Genomic DNA, 15,509 nt, shown 5'->3' with positions numbered 1-15,509 from the left:
ACTCCCTCGGAAGGCTGGAAGGGTTTCTCCGGGTACCCTGCGGGCTGGAGACAGAGGGTAGTTTTTAAGGATTTTTTAAAACTCTCCCAAGAAGTGTTAGAAGTTCCCACTTCCTCTGGGGCAGGGATCCCCCTTAGCCCGGTGCCTCTGCCAAGGAGCTGCGGAGGCCCAGAGCAGAGCTACTGAAGGCAGCCAGGTGACCACCCCAGGCTAGGTCTGGAGGCCAGGTGTATGTGGGGACCAAGGCTCTGCTGGTCACCTCCTCTGAGGAGCCCTCCCTCACTGACTGCTTTTTTTTTTTTTAGACGGAGTCTCGCCCTGTCGCCCAGGCTGGAGTGCAATGGCACAATCTCAACTCACTACAACCTCCGTCTCCTGGGTTCAAGCCATTCTCCTGCCCCAGCCTCCCGAGTAGCTGGGATTACAAGCATGTGCCACCATGCCCAGCTAATTTTTGTACTTTTAGTACAGACGGGGTTTCACCACGTTGGTCAGGCTGGTCTCAAACTCCTCACCTTGTGATCCGCCTGCCTCAGCCTCCCAAAGTACCGGGATTACAGGCGTGAGCCACCATGCCTGGCCCCCTGACTGCTTTTTTTTTTTTTTTTTTTTTTTTTTTTTGAGACAGAGTCTTGCTCTGTCACCCAGGCTGGAGTGCAGTGGCGAGATCTTGTCTCACCGCAATCTCCGCCTCCCAGGTTCACGCCATTCTCCTGCCTCAGCCTCCCGAGTAGCTGGGACTACAGGTGCCCACCACCACGCCCGGCTAATTTTTTATATTTTTATTAGAGACGGGGTTTCACCATGTTAGCCAAGATGGTCTCCATCTCCCGACCTCGTGATCCACCCGCCTCAGCCTCCCAAAGTGCTGGGATTACAGGTGTGAGCCACCACGCCTGACCCCCTGACTGCTTTTTAAGCAGCACTCTCTGCTGTGTGCAGTGGCTCATGCCTGTAATCCCAGCACTCTGGGAGGCCAAGGCAGGTGGATTGCTTGAACCCAGGAATTGGAGGCCAGCCTGGGCAAATGGCAAAACCTTGTTTCTACAAAACATTAGCTGGGCATTTGGTGCACACCTGTAGTACTAGTAAGTCAGGAGGCTGAGGTAGCAGGATCGATGAAGGCAAAAAGGTTGAGCCTGGAGTGAGCCAAGATTGCACCACTGCACTCCAGCCTGGCAACAGAGTGAGACCCTGACTCAAAAAATAAAAAAAAGCACCCTCCGTTTTTTTTTTTTTTTTTAATATAGAGACAAGGTCTTGCTATGTTGCCCAGGCTGGTCTCGAACTCCTGGACTCAAGTGATCCTCCTACCTTCACTTCCCAAAGTGTTGGGATTATGGGCGGGAGCCACCACGCTCGGCCCAACACCCTCCTTTTTTTTTGAGACACAGTCTCACTCTGTAGCCCAGGCTGGAGTGCAGTGGCACGATCTTGGCTCACTGAAACCTCCGCCTCCCAGGTTCAAGCGATGCTCCTGCCTCAGCCTCCCAAGTAGCTGGGACTACAGGTGTGTGCCAGCATACTCAGCTAATTTTTGTACTTTCAGTAGAGGCGGGGTTTCATCATGTTGGCCAGGCTGGTCTTAAACGCCTGACCTCGTGATCTGCCTGCCTCGGCCTCCCAAAGTGCTGGCATTACAGGCGTGAGCCACTGCACCCAGCACCCCCCAATACCCTCATTCTTAAGGAAACCTGTTGCTTTTCCTCCTGACGCCATTAAACTTGTTCTCTTGCTCTCTCTCTCATTTGAGATCTGTCTCGGGAATTGTGCTTGCTTTCTTCAGGGTGCTTTTCTCATTTCTCAAAATAGTGCCAGTTAACTCTGGAAGCATGTCTGGCTGGTCAGTGACAGTGTGCTGCATGCACGAGCAGTGTGGTCCAGGAGCTGCTCCAGGCGAAAGGCCCTTCAGCTCCTGGCTGTGCCCTTACTGGGTGATCCTGGCTGGGTCACTGCCCCTTTCTGAGCAGGAAACCTTCTGCTGTTAGAGTAGAAGAGGGAGGGAGTCATGGCAGGCTTCCTGGAGAAGGCAGCCTGAAGCTGGCCCTTAAGGCTGAGAAGGTGGCCAGGAGGCAGAGAGACCCCACTCTGTCTTATTTAAAAAAATAAAATAGGCTGGGCACGGTGGCTCATGCCTGTAATCCCAGCACTTTGGGAGGCTGAGGCGGGTGGATCACGAGGTCAGGAGATGGAGATGGAGACCATCCTGGCCAACATGGTGAAACCCCGTCTCTACTAAAATACAAAAAAAATTAGCCGGGCGTGGTGGCATGCGCCTGTAGTCCCAGCTACTCAGGAGGCTGAGGCAGGGGAATCGCTTGAACTCGGGAGGTGGAGGTTGCAGTGAGCTGAGATGGCACCATTGCACTCCAGCCTGGTGACAGAGGGCCAGACGCCATCTCAAAATAAATAAATAAATAAAGGCCAGGAGTGGTGGCTCACACCTGTAATCCCATCACTTTGGGAGGCCAAGGCAGACGGATCACCTGAGGTCGGGAGTTTGAGACCAGCCTGGCCAACATGGTGAAACCCCATCTCTACTAAAAATACAAAATTAGCTGGGTGGGGTGGTGGGTGCCTGTAATCCCAGCTACTCAGGAGGCTGAGGCAAGAGAATCGCTTGAACCTGGGAAGCAGAGGTTGCAGTGAGCCAAGATGGCGCCATTGCACTCCAGCCTGGGCGACAGAGCAAGACTCTGTCTCCAAAAAGGAAAAAATAAATATAAATAAAAATAAAAATAAAATAAACTGTCCAGGCATGGTGGCTCACGCCTGTGATCCCAGCACTTTGGAAGGCTAAGGTGGGCAGATAAGCTGAAGTCAGGAGTTTGAGACCAGCCTGGCCAACATGGTGAAACTCCATCTCTACTAAAAATAAATAAATAAATAAACAAATAAATAAATAAATAAAATAAATTAGCTGGGCGTGGTGGCGCGAGCCAGTAGTCCCAGCTACTCAGGAGGCTGAGGCAGGAGAATCGCTTGAACCCGGGAGGCAGAGGTTGCAGTGAGCTAAGATTGTGTCACTGCAGTCCAGCCTGGGCGACAGAGCAAGACTCCATCTCAAAACAACAACTAAAAACGCACAACAACAACAACAAAAAAACTGAAGCCAGGTACAGAGACTCACACCTCTAATCCCAGCACTTTGGGAGGCTGAGGTGAGAGGATCACTTCAGCTCAGCAGTTCGAGACCAGCCCAGGCAACACAGGGAGAGAGACCCTGTTATATTGCAGAGAGACCCCATCTCCACAAAATATAAAAATAAAAATGTTAGTCAGATGTGGTCGCATCCCTGCCGTCCCAGCTACTCGGGAGGCTGAGACAGGAGGATCGCTTGAGTCCAGGAGGTCGAGGCTGCAGTGAGCTGTGATCATGCCACTGCACTCCAGCCTGGGCCACAGAGCTAGACCCTGTCTCTAAAATTTTTAGAGACCTTATCTCTAAAAATAAATTAAATAAATAAACCTGGAGCACCTAATTTTTCTTTTACTTTTTTTTTTTTTTTTTAAAGACAGGTTCTCTGTCACCCAGGCTGGAGTGCAGTGGCATGATCTTGGTTCACTGCAGCCTCGACCTCTCAGGCTCAGGCAATTCTCCCACCTTAGCCTCCCCAATAGCTGGGACTACAGTCACATGCCACCATGCCCAGCTAATTTTGTCTTTTTTTTTGTAGAAACAGGGTCTCACTTGCTGCTCAGAACTCCTGGACTCAAGAGATCCTCCTGCATCAGCCTCCCAAAATGCTGGGATTACTGTGTGAGCCACTGTGCCTGGCTATTTTATTTTTAAATGAATAAAAGCTGGAGCACCCAACTTTTTTTTTTTTTGATATGGAGTTTTGCTCGTCACCCAGGCTGGAGTGCAATGGCGCAATCTTGGCTCACTGCAACCTCTGCCTCCCGGGTTCAAGCGATTCTCCTGCCTCAGCCTCCTGAGTAGCTGGGATTACAGGCATGCACCACTATGCCCAGCTAATATTTTGTATTTTTAGTAGAGACAAGGTTTCATCATGTTGGCCCGGCTGATCTCGAATTCTTGACCTTAGGTGATCCACCCGCCTCGGCCTCCCAAAGTGCAGGGATTACAGGCGTGAGCCACCACGCCCAGCCTGGAGCACCTAATTTTTAAATTTAATTTCCCTTTTTTTTTTTTTTTTTTTTGAGACAGCGTCTTCCTCTGTCATCCAAGCTGGAATGCAGTGACTTTGATCATAGCTCACTATAGCCTTGACCTTCCACGCTCAAGCAATCCTCCCGCCCCAGCCTCCCAATTAGCTGGGAGTACAGGCACGTGCCACAACACCCAGCTGATTTTGTAGAGATAGGATCTCCCATGTTGCCCAAGCTTGTCTCCAACTCCTGGGCTCAAGCGATCCTCCCTCCTCGGCCTCCCAAAATGCTGGGATTACAGGTAGAAGCCATCACACCCCAGTGGGAGAGACCCCACTTGCTGCCGTGTGACCACGGGCTGATGGTGTCCTCTCTGGGCCTCAGGTGATAAATGCTGAGGAGGGAGGTAGGGCCCAGGAATTCAGACTTTCAAACAGCCTTTGGACTCATGCCCTGGGGACATTCCAGGGGACCCTTTACCAGGGAGGGGCAGTGTGAGGCAGGAGGCAGGGCTGCCGCCTCAGGGGCCCTGAGCCTAGAGTCCTTCCCACCGCATTTGGGGACTTGAGCACTTCACCAGTCCTGACTCAGTTTCCTAGTCTGTCAATGGGGTGTGTCTCCTGGAATGTTGCCCCCCCTCATTCATTCATTCTCCTCTCACTGAGCATCTACTGTGTTCAGGGTCCCCGTCCTCCTGGAGCTAACTCAAGTCTTGGAGGGAAGCTCTGTCTCAGTTCCTTCCTCTACAAAATGGAGCTTGAGGACAGGCACGGTGGCTCATGCCTGTAATCCCAGGACTTTGGGAGGCTGAGGCGGGAGGATCACTTGAGCCACCCGGAGCTGGAGACCAGCCTGGGCAACATGGTGAGAAGCCATACCTCTACAGATAATTTAAAAATTAGCCAGGCTTGGAAGTGTGTGCCTATAGTCCCAGCTACTCGTGAGGGCTTTGAGCCCAGGAGGTCGAGGCTGCAGTGAGCTGTGATGGCACTCCAGCCTGGGCATCAGAGCAAGACCTTGTATCAAAAATAATAATAATAATAAAAAGGAGGTTGGATTCCCTCCTGGCAGGGTAGGGAGGGCACTGCAGTGCCCAGGGCAAGGTCGCTGGGTGGTTGTTTTGCGGGAGGGCCAAGGAGTGGTCCCTGGGTCTGTGCTGTAAGAGTCGGTTGCCTGGAGGCCTTGCAGGGTGGGGGCGTCACCAAAGCAAAGGGTTGGAGGGGAAAAAACAAAAGTCCCAGCCAGGCAGGTGGAGTCCCCTTGGCTGAGTTCAACCGAGGGTTCTCCGGGGGCTGTGTGCGTGCCCCAGTGACAGCTCCGAAAACTCCCTTCCAGGGCAAAGTTCCCAAGCACAGAAGAGAACCTGTTCACTTCTCCCCTGCTCGGCCCGCCCCCTGGCCAGCCAGCTCTACTTCCTCTTTTCCTGCTCCGCTGCTTGCTTTCTCTCTTCAGCTCCTCCCTGCCCCTCACCCCAGGCTGCTCGGCCACCTCCAACCTGCCACTTGAGGACACCCAGGCAGTCGCTCATTCAACAGCGAGGAGCCCTGGGGTGGGTGTGGTGGGAAGGAGTGGGGGTGATGGAGACCCTGGGAAGGCTCGCAGCCTGGTGGGTGAGGCCCAGTTCTAAATGCCAGCTGCAAGCCTTGGTCTAAGGTAGGGAGGAAGGCGTGGTTGCAGAGGCTAAAAGGCTTCCCCAAAGAGGGGCTTTCTGGGATGGGACTTGAAGGGTGCATAGGAGAGCACCAGGAAGTGGCTGCTGCAGACAGAGGGAACCACAAGCCAGGAGGACAGGCCAGGAATGCTGCAGCCTGGGGCGGGGTGGGGCTGGAGCTCCTGTCTCTTGGCCAGCTGAATGGAGGCCCAGTGGCAACACAGGTCCTGCCTGGGGATCAGGTCTGCTCTGCACCCCACGTTGCTGCCTGGAGCCGCCCACCTGACAACCTCTCATCCCTGCTCTGCAGATCCGGTCCCATCCCCACCGCCCACCCCCCACCCACCCCCCCGCGCCAGCACTCCACCCAGTTCAACGTTCCCCGAACCCCCAGAACCAGCCCTCATCAACAGGCAGCAAGAAGGGCCCCCCGCCCATCGCCCCACAACGCCAGCCCGGTGAACTGTAGGGTTGGCAGGTCCTGAGACAGCTGGCAAGACGCCTGCAGCTGAAAGATACAAGGCCAGGGACAGGACAGTCCCATCCCCAGGAGGCAGAGAGTATACAGGCTGGGGAAGTTTGCCCTTGCGTGAGGTGGTGATGGAGGAGGCTCAGCAAGTCTTCTGGACCGTGAACCTGTGTCTGCCACTGTGTGCCGGGTGGTGGTCATCTTTCCCGCCAGGCTGTGGCCTCTGCAACCTTCAAGGGAGGAGCAGGTCCCATTGGCTGAGCACAGCCTTGTACCATGAACTGGAACAAGCAGCCTCATTCCTGGCCACAGGTTCTACGTCCTTATATGGACTCATCTTTGCCTGTTGCGACACACACTCAATGAACACCTACTACGCGCTGCAAAGCGCCCCGCAGGCCTGAGGTGCCCCCACCTCACCCCTCTTCCTATTTTTGTGTAAAAATCCAGCTTCTTGTCACCACCTCCAAGGAAGGGGAGGAGGAGGAGGGCATGTTCCTCTAGGCTGAGCCGAATGCCCCTCTGTGGTCCCATGCCACTGATCCCTGCATGCCCACCACCTGGGTACATACAGTCTCTGATTCCCAGAGCAGAGCAGACCCTGGCCACCCCGGTCTTGCGTGCTACTCAGTGGACAGACCCAAGGCAAGAAAGGGTGACAAGAAGAGGGTCTTCCCAGACTGGCTTTGAGCTCCTAGCACCGCCCCGCCCCCAATCCTCTCTGGCACATGGAGTCTTGGTCCCCAGAGTCCCCCCGCGGCCTCCAGATGGTCTGGGAGGGCAGTTCAGCTGTGGCTGCGCATAGCAGACATACAACGGACGGTGGGCCCAGACCCCAGGCCGTGTAGACCCAGCCCCCCGCCTCGCAGTGCCTGCCGCTGCCTAGGTCACCCACTAACGCCCCAGGCCTGGTCTTGGCTGGGCGTGACTGTTAACGTAGAAGCAGGCAGCTCCAGGAGAGAAGTTTCCCTGCCCTGTAGAGCCCACCTTCCCAGGGCTGCGGCTGGGTAGGTTTGCAGCCTTCATCACAGGCCACCTCCAGCCACCGGACCGCTGGCGCCTGCCCTGTCCTGGGGAGTGTCGTCCTGCGACTTCTAAGTGGCCGCAAGCCCCGACTCCCCCAACACCACACTCTACCTCTCAAGCCCAGGTCTCTCCTTAGTGACCCACCCAGCACATTTAGCTAGCTGAGCCCCACAGCCAGAGGTCCTCAGACCCTGCTTTCAGAGCAGCTGCTCTGAAGTCGGCAAGGGGGAGTGACTGCCTGGCCACTCCATGCCCTCCAAGGGCTCCTTCTGCAGGAGCGTACAGCACCCAGTGCCCTGGCACCCGTGCAGACCCTGGCCCACCCCACCTGGGCGCTCAGTGCCCAAGAGATGTCCACACCTAGGATGTCCCGCGGTGGGTGGGGGGCCCGAGAGACGGGCAGGCCGGGGGCAGGCCTGGCCATGCGGGGCCGAACCGGGCACTGCCCAGCGTGGGGCGCGGGGGCCACGGCGCGCGCCCCCAGCCCCCGGGCCCAGCACCCCAAGGCGGCCAACGCCAAAACTCTCCCTCCTCCTCTTCCTCAATCTCGCTCTCGCTCTTTTTTTTTTTTCGCAAAAGGAGGGGAGAGGGGGTAAAAAAATGCTGCACTGTGCGGCGAGGCCGGTGAGTGAGCGGCGCGGGGCCAATCAGCGCGCGCCGTTCCGAAAGTTGCCTTTTATGGCTCGAGCGGCCGCGGCGGCGTCCTATAAAACCCGGCGGCGCGACGCGCCACCACCGCCGAGACCGCGTCCGCCCCGCGAGCACAGACCCTCGCCTTTGCCGCTCCACCGCCCGTCCACACCCGCCGCCAGGTAAGCCCGGCCAGCCGACCCCGGCAGGCGGCCGCGGCCCCTTCGCCCGTGCAGAGCCGCCTGGGCCGCAGCGGGGGACGCATGGGGGGGGGAACCGGACCGCCGTGGGGGGCGCGGGAGAAGCCCCTGGGCCCCCGGAGATGGGGGACACCCCGCGCCAGTTCGGAGGCGCGGGGCCGCGCTCGGGAGGCGCGCTCTGGGGATGCCGCTCTCGGGACGGGGGCAGCCGGCGGGGTCTTTGTCTGAGCCGGGCTCTTGCCAGTGGGGATCGCAGGGTGGGCGCGGTGGAGCCCCCGCCAGGCCTGGTGGGGGCTGGGGCGCCATTGCGCGTGCGCGCTGGTGCTTGGGGCGCTAACTGTGCGTGCGCGCCGGGAATTGGCGCTAACTGCGCGTGCGCGTTGGGACTTAAGGCGCTAACTGCGCGTGCGTTCTGCAGCCCGGGTTGCCGCGGCCTGGGCTGGGGCGAAGGCGGGCTTGGCCGGAAGGGGTGGGGTCGCCGCGGCTCCCGGGCGCTTGCGCGCACTTCCTGCCCGAGCCGCCGGCCGCCTGAGGGTGTGGCCGCCGCGTGCGCGCGCGCCGGCCCGGCGCTGTTTGAACCGGGCGGAGGCGGGGCTGGCGCCCGGTTGGGAGGGGGTGGGGGCCTGGCTTCCTGCCGCGCGCCGCGGGGACGCCTCCGACCAGTGTTTGCCTTTTATGGTAATAACGCGGCCGGCCCGGCTTCCTTTGTCCCCAATCTGGGCGTGCGCCGGCGCCCCCTGGCGGCCTAAGGCCTCGGCGCGCCGGAAGTGGGTAGGGCGGGGGCGACCTCGGCTCACAGCGCGCCCGGCTTTTTTCGCAGCTCACCATGGATGATGATATCGCCGCGCTCGTCGTCGACAACGGCTCCGGCATGTGCAAGGCCGGCTTCGCGGGCGACGATGCCCCCCGGGCCGTCTTCCCCTCCATCGTGGGGCGCCCCAGGCACCAGGTAGGGGAGTTGGCTGGGTGGGGCGGCCCCGGGAGCGGGAGGCAAGGGCGCTTTCTCGCACAGGAGCCTCCCGGTTTCCGGGGTGGGGGCCGCGCCCGTGCTCAGGGCGCCTTGTCCTTTCCTTCCCAGGGCGTGATGGTGGGCATGGGTCAGAAGGATTCCTATGTGGGCGACGAAGCCCAGAGCAAGAGAGGCATCCTCACCCTGAAGTACCCCATCGAGCACGGCATCGTCACCAACTGGGATGACATGGAGAAGATCTGGCACCACACCTTCTACAATGAGCTGCGTGTGGCTCCCGAGGAGCACCCCGTGCTGCTGACCGAGGCCCCCCTGAACCCCAAGGCCAACCGCGAGAAGATGACCCAGGTGAGTGGCCCGCTACCTCTTCTGGTGGCCGCCTCCTTCCTGTCCTCCGGAGCTGCGCCCTTTCTCACTGGTTCTCTCTTCTGCCGTTCTCCGTAGGACTCTCTTCTCTGACCTGAGTCTCCTTTGGAACTCTGCAGGTTCTATTTGCTTTTTCCCAGATGAGCTCTTTTTCTGGTGTTTGCCTCTCTGACTAGGTGTCTAAAACAGACAGTGCTGTGGGTGTAGGTACTAACACTGGCTCGTGTGACAAGCCCATGAGGCTGGTGTAAAGCGGCCTTGGAGTGTGTATTCAGTAGGCGCACAGTAGGTCTGAACAGACTCCCCATCCCAAGACCCCAGCACACTTAGCCGTGTTCTTTGCACTTTCTGCATGTCCCCTGTCTGGCCTGGCTATCCCCAGTGGCTTCTCGAGTGTGACATGGTGCATCTCTGCCTTACAGATCATGTTTGAAACCTTCAACACCCCAGCCATGTACGTGGCTATCCAGGCTGTGCTGTCCCTGTACGCCTCTGGCCGTACCACTGGCATCGTGATGGACTCCGGTGACGGGGTCACCCACACTGTGCCCATCTACGAGGGGTATGCCCTCCCCCATGCCATCCTGCGTCTGGACCTGGCTGGCCGGGACCTGACTGACTACCTCATGAAGATCCTCACCGAGCGCGGCTACAGCTTCACCACCACGGCCGAGCGGGAAATCGTGCGTGACATTAAGGAGAAGCTGTGCTACGTCGCCCTGGACTTCGAGCAGGAGATGGCCACGGCTGCTTCCAGCTCCTCCCTGGAGAAGAGCTACGAGCTGCCCGATGGCCAGGTCATCACCATTGGCAACGAGCGGTTCCGCTGCCCCGAGGCGCTCTTCCAGCCTTCCTTCCTTGGTGAGTGGAGACCGCCTCCCGGCCCTGCCTGACATGAGGGTCACCCCTCGCGGCTGTGCTGTGGAAGCTAAGTCCGGCCCTCATTTCTCCCTCAGGCATGGAGTCCTGTGGCATTCACGAAACTACCTTCAACTCCATCATGAAGTGTGACGTGGACATCCGCAAAGACCTGTACGCCAACACAGTGCTGTCTGGCGGCACCACCATGTACCCTGGCATTGCCGACAGGATGCAGAAGGAGATCACCGCCCTGGCACCCAGCACCATGAAGATCAAGGTGGGTGTCTCTCCAGTCTGAGCTGACCTGGGCAGGTTGGCTGTGGGTCCCTGTGGTGTGTGGGGAGCTGTCACAGCCAGAGTCCTCACTGCCTGTCCCCTTCCCTCCTCAGATCATTGCTCCTCCTGAGCGCAAGTACTCCGTGTGGATCGGCGGCTCCATCCTGGCCTCGCTGTCCACCTTCCAGCAGATGTGGATCAGCAAGCAGGAGTATGACGAGTCCGGCCCCTCCATCGTCCACCGCAAATGCTTCTAGGTGGACTGTGACTTAGTTGCGTTACACCCTTTCTTGACAAAACCTAACTTGCGCAGAAAACAAGATGAGATTGGCATGGCTTTATTTGTTTTTTTTGTTTTTTTTTTGTTTTGGGTTTTTTTTTTTGGCTTGACTCAGGATTTAAAAACTGGAACGGTGAAGGTGACAGCAGTCGGTTGGAGCGAGCATCCCCCAAAGTTCACAATGTGGCCGAGGACTTTGATTGCACATTGTTCTTTTTTTAATAGTCATTCCAAATATGAGATGCATTGTTACAGGAAGTCCCTTGCCATCCTAAAAGCCACCCCACTTCTCTCTAAGGAGAATGGCCCAGTCCTCTCCCGAGTCCACACAGGGGAGGTGATAGCATTGCTTTCGTGTAAATTATGTAATGCAAAATTTTTTTAATCTTCGCCTTAATACTTTTTTATTTTGTTTTATTTTGAATGATGAGCCTTCGTGCCCCCCCTTCCCCCTTTTTTGTCCCCCAACTTAAGATGTATGAAGGCTTTTGGTCTCCCTGGGAGTGGGTGGAGGCAGCCAGGGCTTACCTGTACACTGACTTGAGACCAGTTGAATAAAAATGCACACCTTAAAAATGAGGCCAAGCGTGACTTTGTGGTGTGGCTGGGTTGTGGGCAGCAGAGGGTGAACCCTGCAGAAGGGTGGGGCGGTGGGGGCCAACTTGTCCTTACCCAGAGTGCAGGTGTGCCGAGATGCCTCCTGCCTTGACATTGAGTAGCCTTAGAGGGTGGGGGAGGCTCAGAGGTCAGGTCTCTTCCTGCTTATTGGGGAGTTCCTGGCCTGGCCCTTCTGTCCCCCATACCCCAGTTTTTCTGGGTTCACCCAGAGTGCAGATGCTTGAGGTGGGAAGGGACCATTTGGGGGTGTCTGGTGGCTCAGGTGCCATGCCTCACTGGGGCTGGTTGGCACCTGCATTTCCTGGGAGTGGGGCTCTCAGGGTCACTCTGGGCATGGTGTTTCCTTGAGTGGGGGTGTAGTGGGTATTCCTAGCTGCCACACCTTTGCCTTCACCTATGGGATCATGGCTGTCAGCCTTAAGGGTCAGCCTGGCCCAGGCTCCCATAGGCTTAGGAGAGGCCGCGACTCCTGCCTGTTCACCCAGACAGAGGGGGACCTGGAATCAAACTCAAGTTGGGGTCGGGGGTCCATGGGGCCATATCTGGCCTGCAGACAGCTCTGGTTAGCTATGGGCTGAGGTCTGGATTCTGCCTTGTGACTGGAGACTGGGCGCCATCCCGTGGCCTCTCAGGGCCCAGTGTCTTCGTGACCCGTGCTGCAGAGGGAGATGCCCAGGCTCCTGGATCGCAGGGCCTGCCTGGCACTGCAGGGCAGATTCTTTATTTTTGAGACGGGGTCTTTTGTTGCCCAGGCTGGAGTGCAATGGCACAACCATGGCTCACTGCAGCCTCAACTTTCTGGGCTCAAGCAATTCTGCCTCAGCCTCCCAAGTAGCTAAAACTACACAGGCATGCCCCAGCACACCCAGCTAGATGCAGGTCAGATTCTCATTTTTCTGCAGGGCCCTGAGTTAAATACTCCTGCAAGAAGAAACCAAGACTGGCCTGCCTTCCCTCTGCTAGAAGCTGTGATTGACGCCAGCAGAGAATGAAGGAAGAAAAGGGGGTGAGGATTCCTTGCAGGGATGCCTTTTACCCAAAACACCACCTGGTGCATAGCAGTTGCTCTGGAAATGATCCGGTCCCCCCAGGAGGCCTGGACTCTCTAAACTGTGCACAGTCGCTGCTGGCAGAGAGGAAGGTGGTACCTTTCCTCCTGGGTTATCTTGGAGGTCCCCTGAAGGGCTCTCTGGGGTGGTTCTAGCTCTTTTGGTCTGACTTCTGCAGTGGTGAGCCCTGGGCCACCTTGGGCCACTTAATCATTCAACACCCATTCATTGAGTGACCACTATATGGTGGGGGAGGCTACTGAGATGACCTGGACAAGGACTCTGCCCTGGAGGAGCTGTCAGTTTGGAAATGAGGACTTGATTCATTTGCTCATTCATTCATTCATTCATTCATCCATCCATCCAATCACTATTTGTGCCAGGTACCGCGGGTATAGAGGATAACCAACCAGATGTGTTCCCTGTCCTTACCAGGCACCCAGTTTAACAGGGAAGACATCACAGGCACGAAGGCAAACAAATGAGTGTACAGTGACATGCTGTGATCATGGGAAGAGAGAGCAGAGACTGATGAACACGAGCATCAGGTGATGTTCATTATGTGGATTGTGGTGGTGGTCTCGCGGGTGTAGACATACTTCAAACCTTATCTAATTGGGCCTGCTGTGGTGACGCATGCCTCTAATCCCAGCACTTTGGGAAGCTGAGGTGGGAGGATCACTTGAGCCCAGGAGCTCAAGGCTGCAGTGAGCTATGATTGCACCACAGCACTCCAGCCTGGATGACAGAACAAGACCCTGACTCTAAAAACTAAAATAGGCCAGGCAGGTGTGGTGGCTTGCGCCTGTAATCGCAGCACTTTGGGAGGCTGAGGCAGGTGGGTCATTTGAGCCCAAATGCAGCCTAGGCAGCATAGTGAGATCCTGTCTCAATTTTTTTCTTTTTTTTTCTTGAGATGGAGTCTCGTTCTGTCACCCAGGCTGGAGTGCAGTGGCGTGATCTTGGCTCATTGCAACCTTTGCCTCCTGGGTTCAAGCGATTCTCCTGCCTCAGTCTCCTGAGTAGCTGAGATTACAGGCATGTGTCTCACCATGCCTGGTTAGTTTTTGTATTTTTTGCAGATACAGGGTTTTGCCATGTTAGCCATGCTGGTCTTAAACTCCTGACCTCAGGTGACCCACCCACCTTGGCCTCCCAAAATGCTGGGATTACAGGCGTGAGCCACCACGCCCGGCGGTTGTACACTCCTTATGAGCATCTAATGCCTGATGATCTGTCACTGTCTCCCATCACCCCCAGATGCGACTATCTAGTTGCAGGGAAAGAAGCTCAGGGCTCTCATTGATCCTATATCATGATGAGTTGTAGAATTATTTTATCATATATTACAAGATAATAATAGAAATAGTGTACTCAATAAGCATAATGTGCTTGAATCATCCCAAAACCATCCCCCTGCCCCCATTTATGGAAAAATTATCTTCCACGAAACTGGTCCCTTGTGTCAAAAAGACGGGACTGCTGACATTGGTGATGCACAGTTGGGACAGCTTCACCCATAGGTTGACCAGCAACTTCAGCAGCTCCTGCTTCTTGCCAAGGAAGTCCCAGCCTTAATCTTGCTTATAGCTGCACAAGCATCTGCTGCCGCCACCTACTCCAAGAGAAAGAGGAAGAGGGCCAGAAATACAGATTTTAAAACGCAAAGGGAGACCAGCCTGACCAACATGGTGAAACCTCGTCTCTACTAAAAACACAAAAATTAGCCGGGCAGGGTGGCGTGCACCTGTAATCCTAGCTACTCGGGAGACTGAGGCAGAAGAATCACTTGAATCTAGGAGGCAGAGGTTGCAGTGAGCCAAGATTGTGCCACTGCACTCTAGCCTGGGAGACAGAGTGAGACTCTGTCCCCCCCCCCCCAAAAAAGCAAAGGAGCCAGGTGCAGTGTCTCACGCCTGTCATCCTAGCACTTTGGGAGACTGAGGCAGTCAGATCACGTGAGGTCAGGAGTTCGAGACCAGCCTGGCTATCATGGTGAAACCCCATCTCTACTGAAAATACAAAAAATTATCCGGGCGTGGTAGTGCGCACCTGTAATCCCAGCTACTCAGGAGGCTGAGGCGGGAGAATCGCTTGAACTTGGGAGGTGGAGGTTGCAGTAAGCTGAGATCGCACCACTGCACTCTAGCCTGGGCAACAGAGTGAGACTCCATTTCAAAAAAAAAAAAGCAAAGGATCCTTGAACATGGGCAGACATGTGGGTAGGGAGAGAGGAGCTGTCACTCTTTTTCTGTTGTTGTTTTATTTTTTGTAGAGATGGGGTCTTGCCATATTGCCCAGGCTGGTCTTGAACTCCTGGCCTCAAGACATCCACTCGTCTTGGCTCCCCAAAGTGCTGGGTTTGCAGGCGTGAGCCATCACATCCAGCCTATTTCATTTTTTACAATCAGAGTCTCACTCTGTCACCCAGGCTGGAGTGCAGCACTGTGATCATAGTTTACCGTAACCTCCAACTCCTGGACTCACACAGTCCTCTCGCCTCGACCTCCCATGTAGCTGGGACTACAGGTTTGGACCACCATGCCTGGCTAATCGGGCTGTCACTCTTGACTAGGCTTCCCCAGAGGGCTTCCTGGAGGAAGAATGCTTGAGCTGGCTCCGGAGGCCAGAGGAGTCCCCTGGGGAGGCGGTGTGGCATGTGTGTCTCAGAGGCATAGATTGACTGGGGACAGAGGCCCAAATAGGAGACACAACCTCCAAGACAGAATGGAGCATGGGTTGATTGTCAGACACGTTGTCTATGGGGCTTTGGGAAGTCACATCACTGCCCATGTCCCCATTTGAGAAGTGGGCATATCAGTAACAACTGGAGGGGTGACTGTAGTGGGTGCACTCCATCACTACTTTTATTTTATTTTATTCTTCTTGTTATTTTTTTGAGACAGAGTCTCGCTCTGTCACCCAGGCTGGAGTGCAGTGGTATGATCTCGGCTCACTGCAAGCTCTGCCTCTCGGGTTTAAGCAATTCTCCTGTCTCAG

General features: G+C 56.1%; 1 protein-coding gene across 1 annotated transcript; it reads left to right on the top strand.

Moving 5' to 3' along the window:
• Positions 1-7,934: 7,934 nt before the first annotated feature.
• ACTB (actin beta) lies at positions 7,935-11,418 on the top strand. The gene is made up of 6 exons (XM_054496084.2): positions 7,935-8,071; positions 8,910-9,038; positions 9,168-9,407; positions 9,848-10,286; positions 10,382-10,563; positions 10,676-11,418. The coding sequence occupies exons 2-6, from the start codon at positions 8,916-8,918 to the stop codon at positions 10,817-10,819; spliced, it is 1,128 nt and encodes a 375-aa protein (XP_054352059.1). The 5' UTR covers positions 7,935-8,071; positions 8,910-8,915; the 3' UTR covers positions 10,820-11,418.
• The last annotated feature ends 4,091 nt before the right edge of the window (positions 11,419-15,509 follow it).

Source organism: Pongo pygmaeus, chromosome 6, assembly GCF_028885625.2.
Source record: "Pongo pygmaeus isolate AG05252 chromosome 6, NHGRI_mPonPyg2-v2.0_pri, whole genome shotgun sequence".
Classification (NCBI taxonomy): domain Eukaryota; kingdom Metazoa; phylum Chordata; class Mammalia; order Primates; family Hominidae; genus Pongo; species Pongo pygmaeus.
Note: the sequence above shows the minus strand (reverse complement) of the source record. Positions and strands in the feature narration are given on the sequence as shown.